This window comes from Mixophyes fleayi, chromosome 1 (genome assembly GCF_038048845.1).
Source record: "Mixophyes fleayi isolate aMixFle1 chromosome 1, aMixFle1.hap1, whole genome shotgun sequence".
In the NCBI taxonomy this organism is placed as follows: Eukaryota; Metazoa; Chordata; class Amphibia; order Anura; family Limnodynastidae; genus Mixophyes; species Mixophyes fleayi.
In genome coordinates this window covers 288,944,232-288,965,037 of record NC_134402.1, presented here as the reverse complement: position 1 = coordinate 288,965,037, position 20,806 = coordinate 288,944,232, and the positions used below count along the sequence as shown (strand labels likewise).

At 38.3% G+C, this 20,806-nt stretch overlaps 1 protein-coding gene across 13 annotated transcripts in view; it reads left to right on the top strand.

Annotated features, from left to right (window-relative positions):
- Positions 1–20,806, top strand: part of LOC142155213 (protein prune homolog 2) — a 132,032-nt gene that overhangs the window by 5,620 nt on the left and 105,606 nt on the right. For 12 of the 13 annotated variants that reach the window (XR_012691717.1, XM_075211016.1, XM_075211017.1 and 9 more), the window contains exons 2-3: positions 838–1,549; positions 4,592–4,648. Coding sequence is in view for 11 of the 13 variants with exons in the window: in XM_075211016.1 (XP_075067117.1) it covers positions 838–1,549; positions 4,592–4,648 (769 nt within the window). In the remaining 2 variants the exon portion in view is untranslated. Of the gene's footprint in view, positions 1–837; positions 1,550–4,591; positions 4,649–19,802; positions 19,952–20,806 lie in introns of those variants that run through there. The other variant, XM_075211018.1, reaches the window with a different exon arrangement.

Sequence of the window (20,806 nt, the reverse complement as noted above, 5' to 3'; positions counted from 1 at the left end):
TATATATATATATATATATATATATATATATATATATACATACAAGTTAACCCGTGCATGATACTCATGCATTCTAGTCAAATCAAGCTACTTAAGGTGTTAAAAAGGTTCTTGTCATGCATTTGGGCCATAGCCCAGGCCTCCTCAGGGAAAGAGCGTTACTTCCCGACGTAAGCGCCCTTTTTTAACGTGGTTTTGTCCACATGTCACCACCTCATCATTCTTCTCCATCACCTCATCCTTCATTTTCATCGCCACATCTATCCAGATGTCTATCCAGACACAGGGATCTCTCTCAGCGGTCCTGAGTATCACACTCATCTCACTCTGTCACCCCCGGCAACCACCAACCACTCCCCACTGTCACCCCCGGCAACCACCAACCACTCCCAACTGTCACTTCTCCTTCAAGAAATATATATATATATTTTTTAAATCTTTATAAACACTTTTAACAATTAACAAATTAAATTAACAAATTAAAAACATCTTAGTATACCAAATTTCAGCCCTTTCTGAATTTTTTTTTCCACACACACTAAGAATTTAGTAGGTCAGTGTATAACTCCGCCCAGCAGGTGGCGCTGCAGCTTGGTTTTATTTTTTCCACACACACACACACACACACACACACACACAGACAGACTACCACACGCCACTAAGCATTTATTATATATATATATATATTATATATATATTATATATATTGGGGCAATCTACTGCCTGCAAAAACTATTGCAAGTGCTTGAGCTTTTTCTTTATAATTTGTACATTATTCCTGGGTGCTTCTGTAATATTTTGCTTCATTGTTTTGAACCTGTATACTCCATTTTTTAGAATCCCCTGGTCTTCATATTCCAGTGTGTAAAGATGACATTCAAGAATGTTTGACAAAAGTTGGCAACAACATGGATGTAGGTAATTCTGCTGTGGATCAGGCTGATAACAGTAGCTTGGAAACTGGGCTTTCGAGTGTGGTGGCCTCTGAATCCAAAATAAACACTTTTCCATTTAGAGACATTAGAGTGGTATCTCTGTCTGATACAGTTTCTTCAGTGGAGTCTCCAGATACATTTCAGTCAATCTCCATGACAAATGGAAGTGAAGATCAAACGACCCATGTATCCGGATTCCATTCCTTTCACTTAGAAGAGGAAAGTTCTTTTATTCTACCTCAAAGACTAGAGAGTAAAAAGAAATCAGAAGAAATCTCAGAACATGAGCACAGCTGGAGCATAATATTAAGCCAGACTGAAGCCTCAGAATCCTCTCCTGAAGACATATTTAGCAAGACAGAAACTGGAGATTGTGATAAAGACCTGGAGGATATTTTATATGATGGATATGAAAAGCAGGATCAATATCCAAAAGCAATTAAGGATAATGATTATATAGACCTTGAAGAAAGCTTTGAACTCTGTAAACTGGAGGAGACTGTTACCAAATTAGACGCAGCAACAACTAGCTCTTTCATTTCACATGAAGAAGGAATGCAGTTACAGTTTCCTCCTGCAGGTGGTGCATGTGCTAAACAGTTGGCTGAACAAAGGTAAGCTATGCTTCATCTGACATGTTAGACTACACATTTTTGCATAAATGTATTGTTAGCAATTGCTTCTAAACTGTAGGAAGAGTGATAGGTTACAGTAAGTAAAGAAAAAAACAATACCAAGTGAGATAATAAAGTATACAGAATACTATTTAAAAATGACTCTAATTATGTGTTAAGAACCATTATAGGACCTCAACTTTTATTTCCAATGTGTTTTTTTGGCTGTCTATGCCATTGGTGTGGATTATGATTACACTATTTTTAAATTATTGTTAAATATAAGATAATATATTGCACACATATCTATACATTGGTTATATTTTTACATTTGCATGGTTCTGATTGTATTACCTTGACTTAGTGGACAATTGAGTTAACTTAATACTTCACATATAATATGCTGTAACAAAAGTGTATCATAGATATGGTGTACTTTAATGGTGCAATCATACAATAATTAATGACAGCTCCAAATGAGTAAAATGAGGTGCTGATAGCAATGACTTTTGATTAAGGTGCAAGGAAGGTATTCTTCCATTGGAGTTCCTAGTAATGGAACCTTGATAAGAGAGGCACTAAACACCATCCATCTTACTATCTCTGGCACACTAAGAAGACAAGAGACCCCCATGTTTGAAGGAGGAGAGGATGAAAGTTGATTGGTGATATCCTGGGTCATGTTAAATAGTAAATACAATTATAAAAATAATATTATGTGTGTTAGGGAATTTAGACTGTAAGCCCCAATGGGGCAGGGATTGATGTGAGTGAGTTCTCTGTACAGCGCTGCAGAATTAGTGGCACTACATAAGTAAATGGTAATAATAATATTTATGTCAACCTATTAGTCTAAATTCTAACATACATAAAAGCTTAAAATCAGTTTAAGTCCTAAATGTGAATCATCCCCATGATTTAAGCCAATGCATTGTTAGGGTCCATTAAGACCAGAATATAGAAACACTGTTGCATTCTTGGTTCATCCGAATTTAGTGAAGGTCATTTTATGAAGCAAGTAAAGTCTGTTATGAAGTGCAAAGAAAGTATGTAGAGATTTCAGCCGAGGCACGTGCATTTACAGAGCAGGATGGCAATATATCTAGAGGAGCAGAAGTTTTCACTGGACGATGAGCGGAACTTGGCATAGTGAAGACATTCCTTGTCTGGAAGGCATTCTTTGTACGGAGTAGGCATTCCTGTTCACCTACATTTGTGGAGCTGTGGAGAAACAAAATTCCCTTTTGTTAGCTTACTGAAATAAGAAAAAGGGTGGAGAGAGCCAGGGCCATCTTAACAACATTATGGGCCCCCGGGCAAAGCAGTGCACCAGGGTCCCTAGATATAGATATAGATATAGATATATATATAGATATAGATATAGATATAGATATAGATATAGATATAGATATATAGAGATAGAAATAGATAGATGTACTTGCTCAGTGACCCTTGTAGGTTTTGTTTGGAGGTTTTTTTCTTTTGCAGGATTATTTATTCTCATTAAGAGCCGTGCCTATGGGCCCCCCTTGCCCGTGGGGCCCCCGGGCAGCTGCCCATCGTGCCCAATGTAAAAGATGGCCCTGGAGAGAGTACATGTGTAGAGATGTTCCTTACTGTGCAGAGGGGCAAATAGCTATTTCCACTCTGCAGAAGGACTTGAATTTTGCACCAATTCAGAGCTGGCAGTCATTGGGTCTTATTGTATGCCTTTAATGGAACCCAATAATTGCTTTCTTTATCATGATAATCATGGTAGCCCCAATGTATTCACATCCACATGTATAAATAGAGATCTCATATAGGACAACATAGAAAAAGAGCTGTTTCTTAATTCACTTAATATTGGTTTTACCAGTTCTGAACACACTGGCACAAAAATCCACAACAACAGGGTTCTTTAGTATAATGTACTGAAACAAACTGGTTTGTTATCCCATACAGTAAACCACGCTACTATTTGTTGTTCTCCAGATTGCCAGTTGTTAGTATGTTTACTGAAAATAAAAACAAGCCAAATCTCCAGAACCTTTTCTACACTCCAGTTATACACACAGATGTGTAAAAACCAAAAATAAAAATATATAGGAGAGCGCTGATAATAAAATTATTATATAATTTATTAAAACATGTATTAAAAATAATCACTAATATACATATACAACCTAATATTCACATTCAGCATACCAGAAAGGAATGATCTGTTATGCACGGTGGTTAGAACTTCTGCCTTACAGCACTGGGGTTATGAGTTCAATTCCTGACCATGGTCCATGGTGGTTAAGTGGTTAGCACTTCTGCTTTACAGCACTGGGGTTATGAGTTCAATTCCCGACCATGGCCTTATCTGTGAGAAATTTGTATGTTCTCCCTGTGTTTGCGTGGGTTTCCTCCGTGTGCTCTCGTTTCCTCCAACACTCCAAAAACATACTGGTAGGTTTATTGGCTGCTAACAAATTGACCCTAGTCTGTCTGTCTGTGTGTGTGTGTGTTAGGGAATTTAGACTGTAAGCCCCAATGGAACAGGGACTGATGTGAGTGAGTTCTCTGTACAGCGCTGCGTAATTAGTGGCGCTATATAAATAAATGATGATGATCATGGTGATATGTCTCCAAGCAGAATATTGTCCTTAGGGAGCAGAGTCCATTGGGATGGTATGTATAAATGACTCCAATCTAGTATGTAAACGGTAAGTTCCTATAATACACTACACAGCAGTCCTGATTGACACTATAAATAATATGGGCAGTTCACAAGTGTAGATGGCTCCTAGAGATAGCCTCAAAAGATCCTTTTAAGTAGATAGTTAAGAAAACACACTCTCTGTATCAAAGAAGCTGTCTCTGTATCAAGAGATGTGGAAAAAGTAACATTTTGAAATTGTGACCGGTTCTTTATTTTAAATCCATGTATCTATCATGTACCATAGCAATATACACTGCCCTGTGCTGTTTGTTTACATAGATTTGGCTATTGTTATACAAATATATGATGCATATGTTGGTGTGAAAGGTGCAAATTAATACTATGTTATATTACAGGAATGACATTGACAATCAGTATCTGCCACTAGCAGGGCTGCAAGATGGATTAATGCAGTAAGTTATGTATAACACAGTTATTTTCTCCTTTTCTTTTTTGTTATAGCGTAAAATATGCTAGAACTCATGTTTTTATATACATAGCTTAGCTACATGCACCAATGCTATTCTAAATACCATTTATGCAAAATGTGTGTTGCGATTGCAAAGAATATACTATACACATAAAGCACATTTTTACCCTCTTCAATGAGCACATGTAACATTATAAAGGGAGCTGTACATAGGTCAATTATACAGGGAATCTAAGGTGACATACACTATGTGGACAAAAGTATTCAGATGCTTGACCATTAACACCAACAGGGACTGTAATGACATTGTATTCAAATACATTTACTTTAATATGGAGTTGGTTCCCTTTTTGCAACAGCTTCCACTCTTCTTGGAAGGCTTTCCACAAGATGTTGGAGTGTTTCAGTGGAAATTTGTGCCCATTCATTCTGTAGAGCATTTATGAGGTCAGGCACTGATGTTAGACGAGAAGGCTTGAATCACAATCTCCGTTCCAGTTCATCCCAGAGGTATTCAGTGGAGTTGAGTTCAGGGCTCTCTGCAAACCAGTCAAGTTCTTCCACACCGAACTCATCAAACCATGTCTTTGTAATCCTTGCTTTGCGCATTGGGGCACCGTCATGTTGAATTAGAAAAGGGCCTTCCCCAAACTGTTGCCACAAAGTTGGAAGTATAGCATTGTCCAAAATGACTTGGTATGCTGAAGCATTAAAATTACCCTTCACTGGAGATAAGGGGCCTAGCCCAAACCCTGAAACACAGCCGCATACCATTATCCCTCCTCCACCAAACTTCACAGTTGGCATAATGCAGTTACACAGGTAACGTTCTACCGGCATCCGCCAAACCCAGACTCACCCATCTGAGTACAAAACAGAGAAGCGTGATTCGTCACTCCACAGAACATGTTTCCACTGCTCCACAGTCCAACTTTATGCCACTCCATCCGACACTTGGTATTGGTCTTGGTGATGTGAGGCTTGCATGCAGCTGTTCAATGGAAACCCATTTCATTAAGCTCCTGCCGCACAGTTTTTGTGCTTATTTTAATGCCAGTGGTAGTTCGGAGCTCTTCAGCTATGGAATCAGCAGAGCGTTGGCCACCTTTACGCATCATGTGCCTTAGCAGTTTGTTGACCCCACTCTGTGATTTTACATGGTCTTCCTCTTTATGGCTGTTCTTCCTAAATGCTTCCACTTTCTAAAAATATCACTTAATATAATATCCAGCAGGGATACAATTTCACAAACCATCTTATTACAAAGGTGGCATCCAATCATAGTACGATGCTTGAAGTCATTGAGTTCTTCAGAACGACCCTTTTTGAATCACAAATGTTTATAAATTGAGACTGTAGGGCTCGGTGCTTGATTTTATACACCTCTGGCAAAGGGTCTGAATGAAACACTTTAATTCAATAATTAACAGGTGTGACCAAATACATTTGTCCATCCAGTGTAACAGTGATTCTGACTACGTATTGTTACACCTCTATAGTCTATTAAAAGTTCTTATGTAAAAACATTTATTTTTACCTTTGCTGTTTCTTAAAAAAATGTTGGTTTCTTGCTGTATAATTACATAAATAGTTTAGTATCGTGTAAAGATTCAGTCAGAAAAAACACATTAAACGGAAAACTACAATAAGTGTATTCTAGAAAAGTGACATTTTAATGTGGTCTTACCTAAGCCACACCCATTTTTACTAATTAGCATAAGAATAGAAAGAATTTGTGGCAAGAAATGGCAATGTAAAAGTGTAAAGTATAGAATACAATGAATGACAATCTTAAAGATGGGGCAAAATTTCCATTAATCCACTTTTATAGACTAATCCATTTAGTAACTCATATACTAATGACTCAGGCCTAAACTGCATGACATTTTTTTGGTCAAGGAAAATATTGCATTAGTGGGCTCACATTTCCTTGTTGCAAAACAGAGGACAAGCACTACAGTGTATCATTATTACTCAAGAGAGATGTACAAGACAAAAACATGTTTCTATATATTTTCACTGTATGCTTATATTTTGAGGCTTGGATTATGACAGACCTGGCCAGGGAGCATCTGCCTCTCCCGGTTGGTCTTTTATTGGTCTGGGTCAGCAGTCCACCTGCATTTTTCTTCCAAATTTCCTAGTAAGCTGTAGACACAGAAATGATGTGGACTGGGTGCATCATGAACCAAGTGCAATCACATGACAGCAGTATGCTCTGCACATTTGGCCACATGCTGCCTATTGCCATATAGATGCAGTGTGGGGCCACTCTGTTTACATAGGTGGTACCCCCCAGCCCTAACCTCTGCCCCTCCTTTAAGTATCTGGTGCATGAGCACCTCTCTGTCTCCCCCTGCTTCTTTTATTGTTGCTATGCCCCCTATCTGTTTGTCTTTATCCATTATCACCTGTCTCTCTCTATGCCTTTGTGTTTGCCTCTCTCTCCCACTGTCCCTCAATATGTTCCTCTATCCCCCAATGTTTTCTTCTGTCCCCACTGATAATACAAATGACAATAAAGGAATCCTTTTTAATGTCAAAAATACTGTGATGAAAATGTGGCCAAATGAATAAGGTCTCTTCAGTGCATTTGATGGTTATTTTTTTTTAAAATGTAATTATGCATATTGTGCAATCTGCAAATTCCTTTTTTTTTTAATCAGCTTTATTGTTGTTAAAGAACAAGCTTAGCTTTTTTTTGCCTTATATATCAAAGGGTTTCAGACAGTAATAACACTTCTATTACCAGTGATAACACTGCCAAGGAGGGCTTCAAGTGTTACAGCTGTAGTACTGCAATACATGTTCTATTATTATGGGACAGTGCAGTGTGCTTGTCCCCCAGATTAAAATTTGCCAACAAAACCCTGGATTAAGAGTCATAATAATCTAGGGTTCGGGGTTAAAGCAGTGGTAAATTTAAATTGTATTAATGTTAGAATCGTGTAATATCTAGGATTAAACCTGACCACACAGGCTGATCCTGGCGCTGCTGTTGTATAGAGATACAACTGCAGATGAGATACGTCTGTTTAGCCTCTTGAACTGAGCAACTGAATCACTTTTGATATCATTTGGACCTGTATGTGCTGTCAGACAGACAGACAGATAGCAGTCAATTTTCATATCATGTTTACCAACAATAATTATTTAACAATTATTTAACATGGCTGCATGTGTGACCAGCATAACACTATAATATTAGTGTGAAGTATTAGTAATATTTCTTAGACCCATGAGGGCCAATTTTATCTAGAACAACAACTGAGTTGAAAGAGGAATAACGGGTCACTGGGACTGTAGTTTCTGTATGGTCCACCTAATCCAAGATCAAATCTACTGACCTATTGATTCATCGCAAAACTGTTAATATTGTCCTGATCATTGGTGTGCAAAACATTTCAGGATATAAAGCAAGGAAAAGAAATGATTGTGAAATTCTCGAAGACATGACTACTTACTGGATTTATAATGAAACTATGGGCAACTCTTAAAAAATAGCACCAAGGTGTTAATAAATATGTTTAAAAAGCTTCATCTTAGATTAATAATATTCATTGTCTTGTGGTATATCATTTGTCACACCATTAGTGCAGATAATATAAGTTATTCTAGTGTCTGATTTGCTAAACCTTTGGTGCTAGGGATGGCTTGCAATTATAGCCCAGAGGATAGTCAAAGAGAGTGATGGGCAACTCCATGTGTAAATGCTCCATTTTTGTGTGTTATTATTTCCATGGCAAAAATGGATCCAGGTCTATGACCACACCAATGATACTAGTTGTGTGGTGAACAGAATATAAGAATAAGGGGGAGGAAATATTTTCATAATGCCATTCAAGCTGAGCAGGCAGCTTTCTCTAAACAACCACTTTGTATGTGCACGCAGCTCCCGCCCTTGAGCACAGTAAAATTAAATTTGAAATACCTCCTGAATGTCCCTGTAGTCAGGACTAATACCTGACAACTCAGGACAATTCCTCAATATCAGCACTGTCCCACCAGTATCAGGTTGGCAGAGAGTACTCCTCTCTCCTACCCAATTCTGTAGGCGGTGTCTTATGTTGTTGCTGATTTGTCAGATCCTGGAATGTTGGGGCTATGTTTGGAAAATAGATAGTTACTATTTACCTCCTAGAAATCCGAGCAATGAGTGAGAGACAAGACCTTCAGAGCCTCCTCCTCACCAACCTCGGAATCAAGTTCAGAGCACCCACATTTGATAATTCATCCTGACATTTAGTTAATATGATTTACCTTAATAAACAGGCCTTCTCTCCAAACCCACAACCAGCCTTGACAATAAATAGCATTCACATTTAATAAACAGGCCTATTTCCAACCCAAGCAGTTCCGACATCAACTAATGGCATACACATTTAATACTGAGAACCCCATGTCACATTAATAGCTGCTAAAATGTATTAACAGCCCCCACCAACCTCACATTACAAATACTCTCATACAATATCCCACCAGTCTCTCCATAACATTAAACCCCTCCTCCACACCAGCTGCCACACAGCTTTAACCCCTCCACACACCCAACTGAATAAAACATTAACCCCCTGATACACACCAGTCATCACATAACATTAATCCCACCATACACACAGGTCATCCCAGTAGACATACTTGTTGCTGCATAAACCCTGAAGGGGCAATGTGAAAGAGATTGAGGGATGCATATGTGGCCCTCCAGCCTTCAAAGAAGCGCAAAGAGGAAGGTGGGAGGAGCACAGCGCACTCCCTCCTCCTCCTCCTCCAGGTATGCTGTGTTACCTTCCTGCACTGTGCAGAGAACTTCACATGAAGAGGAAGTCGGCTGCCTCCGTTTTGATATTGTGAGCAGCCAGCTTGGCAGCTGCAGGTGAAAGCCTGGGCAGCCTTTTGCCAACTGCTGCTTTAAACCTGCCACATATACATATCCATCACCACATAAAATTACCACCCCCACACACACCTGTCACCACATAACAGTAACCCCCCTACACACAGCCATAGTCACTACGGGATTTATGTTGAAACTATGTTACAAACAGAATAAGACACATATGAGGGTGCAGGATATTTATTGAACTAGAAATCATGAAGCTGCAATGGTATAGAAGGAAAGCTGAAACCTGGAAACAGAGAGAGAGTAAACAGGGTGCCATGAAATAAGACAAGAGCATGTCCACATACCTGAATTCCACAGTAGTGCTCATGCAGCACAGGATGAAAAACCTTTTTCTGGAAAAAAGAAGAGAAAGGAGATTAAGTTGATAAAAATGGTGAAGGACAGTTATGGTTGCCTGCAGCTGTCTTGATATTTCTACAGTGGCAGGTTGATCTTTTATGCCCCCTCCTTCCACTATCTGTTCTCATTACTGTACCACACCTCTGGAAGCTGCAGAGAAGTGCCAATCTCCAATAACTGCTTTAATATTGGTGTCTGATAATACTTCTGATTTACAGTATCCCCCGGGCCGATCCCATAATGGGCTAAGTTGGGCTGGGTCACTGGGCCATCTGCATTTTTTTCCATTAAAATAGGCTGCTGAGTCGAGTCTTACCCCCCCGGGCTGAAATTTTCCAACCCTCCCCTGATCAGGCCACTGTTGAGGCTGGTACAGGATGAAGGAATGCGCGTCTGCTGATATGGACTGGGTACAGGAAAGGGTCAGGAACTTGAGTGGAATGCACACTTGGCAAACACGAAACAATGTCGCAGGAAAACTGGACGGCACACTGGTTGCAAGGTCAGAGGAACACAGGGTTGCATACCGGAATTAATGTCTCATTAACATAAGAATACATACTGGTATTAAAGTCACAGGAATGCAAAATTGCACACTGGTAGCACTGTCCCAGGAAAATAGCATTTGAAATCAGGAGCACAAGGTACAGACAAGCATGGTCCAGCAACAAGGATAGCAAGATAGTGTGACGAAACAAGTTTGATAACACCTTAACTAGCCTGTCCCTCGTTTCTCACAATATGTGGATTATAGCACGTAATTTTTGTTCCCCAGCTCAACAGAGTACAACTGCAGTGTCTAATTACATGTGGATAAGGAGACATTGTTGCTCATTGTAAATATGTATATTGTTTATGGAATCTTGTTGATATTGCATGGAAGCTGTTAGTCATTGTCCTTAAAGTGAAGCCAGGTGGGTTATGAGTAGGAATCAGGTTGCAAGATACTAGTGGGGGTGGGGGAATAATAAGTATCCATTGTTCTCACAAGACTACTCCAGACATTTGGTCTACAATCTAGCAGAGGAGTTTCTGTAGAAGTACAGCTCATCTGCACTCCCCTCTCCAACGCCCTAGTCCAGGACTCATCAGGGGTTTGCCCAGGGAGGGGAAAACACTGTGGAAATTTGACACAAGATGTAAGGAGCCACTTCGGAAAGGGGTGGGGGGTGAGGTTCATTCTGGGAATTGATGGCTGAAAGCTGCAAGGTGGCTGGTTTTTGAGTTGCCGTTCTCTACCAGTGAAATTCATCTGCGGAAACATGGGTAGTCAAGTCTGGACAGCCATGTGACTGTAACTCCTTAAACTAGTGGGGTAAGGGACAGATTATGTGGTAAACCTGCCTGGCATTTATTTACTGTGTGTACATAATATTCTAGTGTTGTTTTTGTTACAATAAATGTACTGTTGTAATTTCTAACTGCATTTGCCTGAGTGACTAATAAGAACCCTAGAATGTACTGGGTAGGCTTCTCTGGCATAGGAAGGTACCCCTGGGTGGCATTGGGCCAAATAAACCTGGTATCTTCACAGATAGCAAGAATAGACTCGAGCTCAATCACAGGAAATAGAAATGTGTCACTCATACACTACATGAACCTCAACGATAATCTGGTATTGATTGCGTGGAGAGTCAGACTCTTAAAGGACAGGGAGCAGGTGCAGCTTGTTAATTGCTGCAAAAAGAAGTAGGATTGATTAACTGTTAAAACTGCTGGAGTTCCAAACCTCTACAAAATAGTAGCAACACTGGTTGTAATGAGGAACTACAATAACAAGGTCTAAATTCTTCAAAGACCAGAACTCCAAGTCCTAACAGTGGATCCATTATTAAGAAGTTTAATGTCTTAGGGCAAATGCCTCCTTTTGCCCTTTATTAAAATGTCTTTATACCCTTTGTAATCAGATCACTTCCCATATTTTAAGTTTTTTCTAATCAGTTGCATTGTTGAACAGTGCATATTACAGGTGTTAGAAACAAAGATTTGGAAATAATAGAGGCAAGAGTATACAATTTCAACATATTATTAGGAATATGTCTGACTGAGGGATATGTATCCAAATACTTATTTTGCAGAGAAAACCTTTTACACTAGAAATACCAGGAGAAACCCAATATGAAGTTATGTTGAGGCAAACTGAGTTAAAAGATAAATGTCTTTTTCCTCCCAGTGATAATCAGAAGTATGTTCTTGCCGGCACATAGCCTGAAATGAAACATGACAGTGTGATTTTATGCTTGCAAGCCCAGCCAACCATGGTCAACCCATATTCAAAAAGTGTTACTTTTTCAAGCTATTTCTTCATTTAGAGAGCACATAATACACATTAGGGGGGACAGTTCTGTGGTCACAACAACATGTGGTCACATGCAAAAATAAGCAAATAAAATAATTTATTAGTTTTCCTTAGTTTCCCTGGTGACTTTATTGGACAAAATGCTATCACACAGACAGCATGGTATCACAACAAGCACACTTACAGGGACATGGGTAGAGAAAATATTCACACATAAGCCCTGCACCTAACAATACCCCATCCCACATCCCAGCCCTTACCCCTTATAACTACTGTTTTGAATAAATACATGAATAAAAATAAAAGCCACATACTCGCCACTCTACCCATTTGATTCTTTCAAGCTCATGTGCTATATTAATTATCCAGCATCTTATGTGTGATATTCCCTTGTATTAATACTCCCCTTAAAATCATGGCTGCCTTTCCCTGATGGACTTTCTGCAACCTCCAAACTTTTCCCCCTCTCCTCCTTCTTCAGTCTCTCTCAGTGGACCTCCTCTCCTTCCCACAGCAGTGGCCCCTCCCTTGATCTGGTCTTTTCCTACCTCTGTGCTGTCTCTGACTTCAACAACTTTTTCTCTTTGACTACCAACTCCTCACCTTTAGCATATGCCCACTCTTCTCACCTCTCTCAACCCCTCTACTCTGGACTCATTTATTTCCCCCATCACCACCCAATCTTGACCCAAGTAGGCTACTTCCCTCTACAATCACATATTTACATCTGCCCTTGACTCTGATGCAGACACTCAGCCTTGGACAGACACTTTCTCAACCACGGCATGCCAGACTCTGGCTCCATGCCTTTTTGCCACCTTAAACTACACCTCTGGTCCTCTCCCATTCCCCTCTCACTCTCTGCTCTTGTCTTTGCAACCTACTTCATCTCCAAAATTGAGTCTATATGACATGACATCTACATCACTCGACCCACTTTGTCCCCAATAGCCCCTATCTCTGTATGCTCCCCATCTCCACACTGCCACTCTCCCCAACCTATCCCCCTCCTCTGGTATCCATCCTTCCTTCTTCATCCATCCTTCCTCCTTCAGTCACTAAGGATCTTCTCATTGCTAAATCTAATGGTCACTCCTTCCTTCTTATCCCTCTTAACCTTTCTGCAGCATTCAATGCAGTTAACCACTCTCTCCTCTTATAAAATACCAATCCAACAGTCTCCATGACATAGTCCTCTCCTTCTTTACCTCCTACTTTAATAACCAGTCCTATCTCTACACTAAACTCCACCCCCCCCCCTTCCTTTTCCCTTACCTGCCAGAGTTCCCCAAGGATCCATTCTTGGCTCCCTGCTCTCCTCCCTTATTGATCTCATCAGCTCCATTGGCTTCCAACATCACCTGTACACTGATGACACTGATGCGTATCTATCCTCCTCTGACCTCACCCCTCCTCTCTTGTGTCTTCTATTATCTTTCATCCATCTCATCTTGATTTGCCAATGCTTCCTGAAATTCAATATGTCTTAAGACTGAAATCATTGTCTTCCCCCGCCTCCAGGGCCCCTCACCTCTCTCCTATCTGTTGAAAAGCACCAAACTTCCATCTCTCACTCAGGTGCGCTGCTGATTTTCCAAGCAATAATGACTTGAATCAACCTTCCCCCCAAACCCACCTACACAGACACACCCAGGCCATGATTCATTAAGGAAACAAAAGAAAAAAAAGTAGTAACTTTGCACCTTGGCAAAACCATGTTGCATTGGAGAGGGAGGTAAATTTAAAATCTGGGGACAGATTAATAGTTCAAGTAGGGCATGTCCTAGATCAACTTTAAATTTCAGTGTAAAAATAAAGCTATCAAGCATTTGTGTGCTACATGAAAATACAGCCAGTATTATCCTTATGTGCAAAATAATAAACTAGTTTGTATGCCTTGCTTTGTAACATGTTTTATCTAGGAGCAAAGTTACTACTTATTTTTGCTTTACTTTGGCTAATGAATCAGGCCCTCAGTGCTTATCATGATAAGTTGGCTCCCAGGTGTCTCAGGTAGCAAGAGCCAAATGGTCTGCCGGCAACATGGCTTCATAGCAGCAACAAACTTCAGTAAGTCTTGCAGGTTAGTCCAGTGCAAAACTAAATGTTTCGAAACGCCGGGCAGTCCTACTGAGATTAGATGTAGAGCTATGCAATACGCGCAGCAGTCTTGTGAGAAAGGTATCTCTTTCCCAGGCACAATGCATACGTCAACATTAATTGTGTCATCATAAAAACAAAATAAATGAATTGTGGTCATGGGAAACATCAAATATATGACTTTACCTGAAGATATGTTACGATTACAATTTGGCAAACTCCATAACCTTTAGAATGTTTTGTGTAAATGAGAGGTGTGGCAGTATGTGGGATTAGGCTTAGGTGAAAAGGTTTCCTGCTTTCAGGTTTCAGTTACTTCATTTCAGCCTCTGGCAAAGACAAATGCAACACGCAGTCACTGACAGGATGGGGTGTGAATGTATGATTATAAATAAGCATATAATTTACCTGGTGCTGTCTGCAGTTCCTGTAGTCACCTGAGCCAGATAATTGTGAAATATTATATTTGATATCTGGCATGCTTTAGGATTCTTGCTTGCCTCTTCTCCATGCAACCTGCATATGGGATACAGTGTACTGTGTCTTACTCAGAGCATTACACATTAATGAGAACCCTTTTTCTTAACCATTCACTATTTTTGCAAGGTATTACAAGAAGATTTCGCTACCTGATTCATCAAAGCACGCAAATAGAGCATAATGTGTATTTTCTTACATAATTCTGGCATACGTGCATTCATATCCAACTACAACCAGATCTGATGAAATGTCTTTTATTGAATAGGGGTGTAGGTATACTGTGCATATACGGCACTTGCCATATTGAGACAGACACAACACTGGAGGATACAAACAATACATATGTGGAATAGAAAGTTCCCGCGGAACGTACAGATTAAAAAATATTATGAAATATATTAACACCTGTTAATAATATAGTCATTCATTAATTTTTTTTATTTTTTTTTTAAAAAGGGTGTTTGTGTTTTTTTTCATGAAATACATTTATCAGGATGTTATTAATGTCTACTGTACATAGAATTCATGTTTACAGTTTGCAAAAACTTGTTCTGGTATACACAACCATCATCACTATTACTCAGCACTTCCACCTGTCCTTTAGCTTGTTCAAGTGATACTAAAACTAACAAAAATCACAGTGCTGGATGATAGGATACCGCTACCACCCAAAAAATATAATAATTGTTTTGTGTGTATATATATATATATATATATATATATATATATATGATAGTAATGCGTTTGTGGGAACATGTAAACAAATAACACTTGTTTATTTCCAGCTGCATAACTACTTCTTAAAAACAATATCTAATGATTCATACACCTAAAGAAATTCTGATCAGTGCACTGATCTAAGAGCTCATCTGAATCATTTATAGATTCCAAATTAATACATTCTCCTTTGATCAGTAAAAATCTTAATACAAATCTCCTATCATATCTTACAAATCGCCATATTACATCCTCAACACAGGTTATATGATATCTGGATATTCAGTAAAGGGATCTAAGCAGCATTTTCAATAACTATTTGCAAAAATCCAATGATTTCTTTAGAAGTACCAAAATATATCCTCACAAGTATTAGCTCTCCTGAGTAGATGTAATCAATTGTATATAATGACAGCGTGAACTAAATAGTCAATGTTGAATGTAAAATTTAACACAGGAGCAAGCTGTCAACATGTCCATATATTCAGGTTTAGCAAATGAAATCACAATTGTAGGAATCCTCATATACGTTAGATCTCCTGAGCCGATATAATCAGTTAAATATAGTCACAGAAAAAACTGAATACTGTGTTTTGAATGTAAGATTAGCACAGAGGCAAGCTATCTGTGTGTCTGCATATCCAACTTTAGCGAATGAGTCACAGTTGCATCATATATAGAGTAGAATAGAGACAGATTGTTACCATGGGGTTGATCTTAGCTTTCAGCACATAATGCCCAAAAATACCATGTACATGGATTTAGCTGTCCTTTCAGACCATAGCAAACCTCCGCAATCTCGCTTCTCTATCCGCCCACACACTTGCCTTCCTGGGCTTCTTTCATTCAGGACACGCTAAGGATTAATTAGATGGGGAAATTAGTGAAAGCAGAGAGTAAATTCCTCGCTGACGTGTTTCATCACATACTAGTGATTTCTTTAGAGGACCGATCATTAGTCTGTATCAAGTGATGCGACTAAAAGCCACGTACCTGAGAGATGTCCGAAGCTTGAATTGGACGGATGTGTGTGCGCTTAGCCTTGCTATGCCCTTACTGTACATTGCCTCAGTGCATACATCCCTTCCCTCCCCCATTCTGCCCATGAAATCGTAGGCTGTCAGAAGTGTCCTTTGCTTTCTAAGATGACTTGGGTGTACTTTCGTTCACCGTCACGTAGTCCTTTTCTGGACAAGCACTGAGCAATTTTACGTGCAATACAGCATGTATTGGCATTTACGTTCCTTAATGAATCAAGCCCATAATGCCATACAGTCACCTGCCAGGGTCCGGCATGTTCCTCTGCAGGTCTCAGGCGGCACCGGACTTCCCCTTATTCGCCGAATGTCCGACAAATGACATGCATCATCTTTTTTGTTCTGGCCATGCACATCCTATTTATAGAATCTGAATTCAGCATATAAGTTCCTGCCATCCCTATCCCTCTATTGTTTTCTTTATTTATAGCGTACCTCTGACAGCAAGAGGTTGCCAGATAATAAGTCTCTAGTCTGTCTAATTGGCTCCCTAGCTTCCCCAGTGTGTTTTCTGGGAATCTCTTCTCAATGTTCTGTCTGCCTTAGCAGTGCCAGTGTGTCCCTGGTTATTACCAACTATGCTAGTAGATTCCTGGTTATTTCCACCATGTTTCTATCTTTTAAGAATTATGATTTCCACATAAATTAAGAAGCATGGGGCTTGGCAGCGCCTGAGTTTGCAGGTACCAGAGGGGACGTGGGCACCCAGGAAGTTCTTGATGACGCTGGCTACCACCCAAGTACAGCCACACCCTGGATGAGAGAAGTGCCAGCTGATTGAATTTCACCATATGTATTGAAAATATAGAACACAATTTTAGGTTAGAATAGGAAGTGTGGAGATGTATTGTACAGTGTAAGTGGATACCACCTCACCTTTTAGTACAGTAGTGTCTTTCTTTGATATTAGAGGAGTGGTGGGTAGAGGGACATTTTGGCCCATAAGAATTCTAGTACATCTTAAAATACATTTTAAAAATACATGGAAAAACACACTTACTTGCTTTACCTTGGCAAGCTGTTACAAATTATATATACAGTGCAAATGCCTTTTGCTTGTGATACCAGTTGGATTAACAGCTACTTTAATAAAACACACACCCAGGTTAGAGTGTAACCTATCATGGGAAGAAAAAGGTAGCGCTAAGACTGGAATTAAACAGGTGCATTAAAGTAGACATGTAGGGCACTAAGTGATTGCGCATGACACAATGTGCACCCACGTTGGGCACTCTAGATAGCCTAGTGCAGTTCTGCATTTATCAGTGAATGTATTTTGTACATGACTATTTCACTTTTGAACCTCTTGCATAAGGCCAGTGCAGCATACAAGTCACAAGACCATTGAGCAAATGGGTAATTCTGTTGCATCATAGAGCATGAACAGAAGTGTGTATAAAGTACAAGTAAGCATGTGCAAAGGCCCAACTTTCCAAGTTACCACTTTTGATCCTGTGACTCTCACATTCAATTATACCCAGGTATACATGCTAATAACGTAGGCAAAAACAATCATGTAGTGAGTTAACTGACATCCACCCAATAAAACAGAAATGTACTATTCGTAAATCAATGTAAAAAGGTGGTGTCAGGCTCAAAGTGTCAGCAGCTGTTGTGTCAATAGGAATATTTTTAAGCAGATGCCCAACTAATTGCTGATCTCAGGTGCCTATTGATGCTCCTAGTAGTCAAAATGTGCATGTTTACATACCCAGTGCGCCATTTTTGGGGTAATGGCTGTTAAATTTTAGCCCAGCGGAGTGTAATTTGACTCAATAGCCTATTAGGAACATTTTGAAAGAAAAAAAAAATACAGGTTGTCCAGTGCCTGAGCCCAAGGTAGCCAATTATGGGAGCAGATGCCCTCCAGTCCCTTAATGGATCGTCCTATGAGAGCTTCATATTGTAGGTGATGTAGTCACACTTTTCTTTTATCTTACAAGAAGTGGCATATTTTAATTTTGGATACTGGTCTTAATAATTTACTTGATTTTAATAACCTAAATAGATTTTAAAAAGTATGTTTGATTAACTTTCGATTCACCATCAGTGCACTGATTATCAAAATCACAATAAAAGTCACTCCCAGACCACCTCTTTTTATTGTGTTTATCTTTCCTCACAAACATCCTAAACAAGCATCATCATCATCAGTTATTTATATAGCGCCAACATATTCCGTAGCGCTTTATAATTAATAAAAATAAAATAAATAAAATAAATAAAATTTAAAAACAAATGATAAATGTTTATAGCATTATTTTGAGTAAATCAAGAACACGGGGCTAAGAAATACTTTATTCAACAACAAAAGTGAATGTGCAAAACCAAGATAAAGTGGCATATTTTATTCATACCTATCAATGTGAATATGGAGAGCTGCAGTTGGTAGAAAATCAGCTGTTGACTTTAGTCCATATAGTTTGAGAACCAGTTATATAAAAGTAGATCATAACATAATAATAGTTAGAAATATTTCCTTCACTGGTCTATATATATATATATATATATATATATATATTTATATATATATTTATATATATATATATATATATATTTATATATATATATATTTATATATATTTATATATATATATATATATATATATATATATATTTATATATATATGTATATATATATATTTATATATATATATATGTATATATATATATTTATATATATATATATATATATATATATATATATATAATATTTACATATATATTTATATATATATATATATATATTTATATATATATATATTTATTTATATGTATATATTTATATATATATATATATATATATTTATATTTATATATATATACATATATATATATATATATATTTATATTTATATACATATATATATATATATATAATATTTACATATATATATATTTACTTATATATATATTTATTTATATATATATATTTTTTATATATATTTATTTATTTATATATATTTATTTATATATATATATTTATTTATATGTATATATTTATATTTATATATATATATATATATATATATATATATATATGTATATATCATACGCTTTTTTAGCTATCTATGGTAGATATAGATGTATATCTCCATAAACCAATCTGCACAAATTATTAAATAGTCTGGCTTGTCTAAAGCATTGTGGTAGCCTCTGTGACTCTGCAATGTCTTTTTTATCTGGTTCTCCTCAAACTGCCCTTCAGATTGTGCTTCTGCTTGTGGTTTTGACTGCCTGTAGTCGACGGCCAGAAAGCAGGTGATCATCTCTATTTAGATGTACCACAGATCATGTGATCAGAACATGGTGGAACGCTGTATTCCATGCAAAAAAAGAGGGATGCTGAAAATACAGTAAGCATCTTCACACAGACTCTTCAGAAAGGGAACCTTCTGGAGCCTTTGCAAGGTAAATTTGTGTATATAAAACGAGACTGCAGTTGTGAACCCATGCTTAAACGTGCCTTTCTTTGTGTTCTCCTCACAAAAGAAGGAACTGAGAGAATGGGCAGAGCTAGCTGGCTGTAAGCAAAGCGGATATAAAGCACCAAGGCTTCCTTAGCTGATGCATCCAGGCAGCTCTGTACTAATTCCATGCATCTTTTTGTCTTGTCATTGATGCTGTTATTTCTGTTACATCTATTGATGTTATAATTCACTAAAGGGCTCATTTGATATTAGGTATACACCCACTGTATACAGTCTGCATAGATTCCATTGTCTCTAGCAGCAGTGTGAACTGGTATAGCTGGCTAGCAGTGCATACATAGTAAAATAAAAAGGCTTAATTATTTATTACATACTTGTATCTATGCATTTGTGCAGCATATGCTAGCTCTGAGAGTCAGGCAGTGTTTGTATCTGTTTCTGTTTTGCATGTAGCTAATGGGTCACGCTTTCCTATTTGCATGGTTAGCAAAAGCAAAAGACAAGCTAATCACCGAGCTCTCAGGTCTCTGTAGTCTCTATGTCAGGCAACATCTGGTGATGAAATAGAAAATCTAACGTCAGTATTATTACATGATTTTGGTTAAAGATTTCCTGGTGCAAACAAGAGCTATTAGACAGAAGTATAACGGGTAAGAGGGGGAGGGGTAGTGAACATAGTTAATTTTTGTTTCAAGTATTAACCCTTGCCACTACAGATAATTCTGTATTTTGCTCTTTCCTATTCAGTGGCGGGCAGATAGAGAATGTATTAATATTTAATTAATTCTCCCCTGTTTATTGAGGTCTCCACTAAGTGCAGTTCTATCTGTTTGCA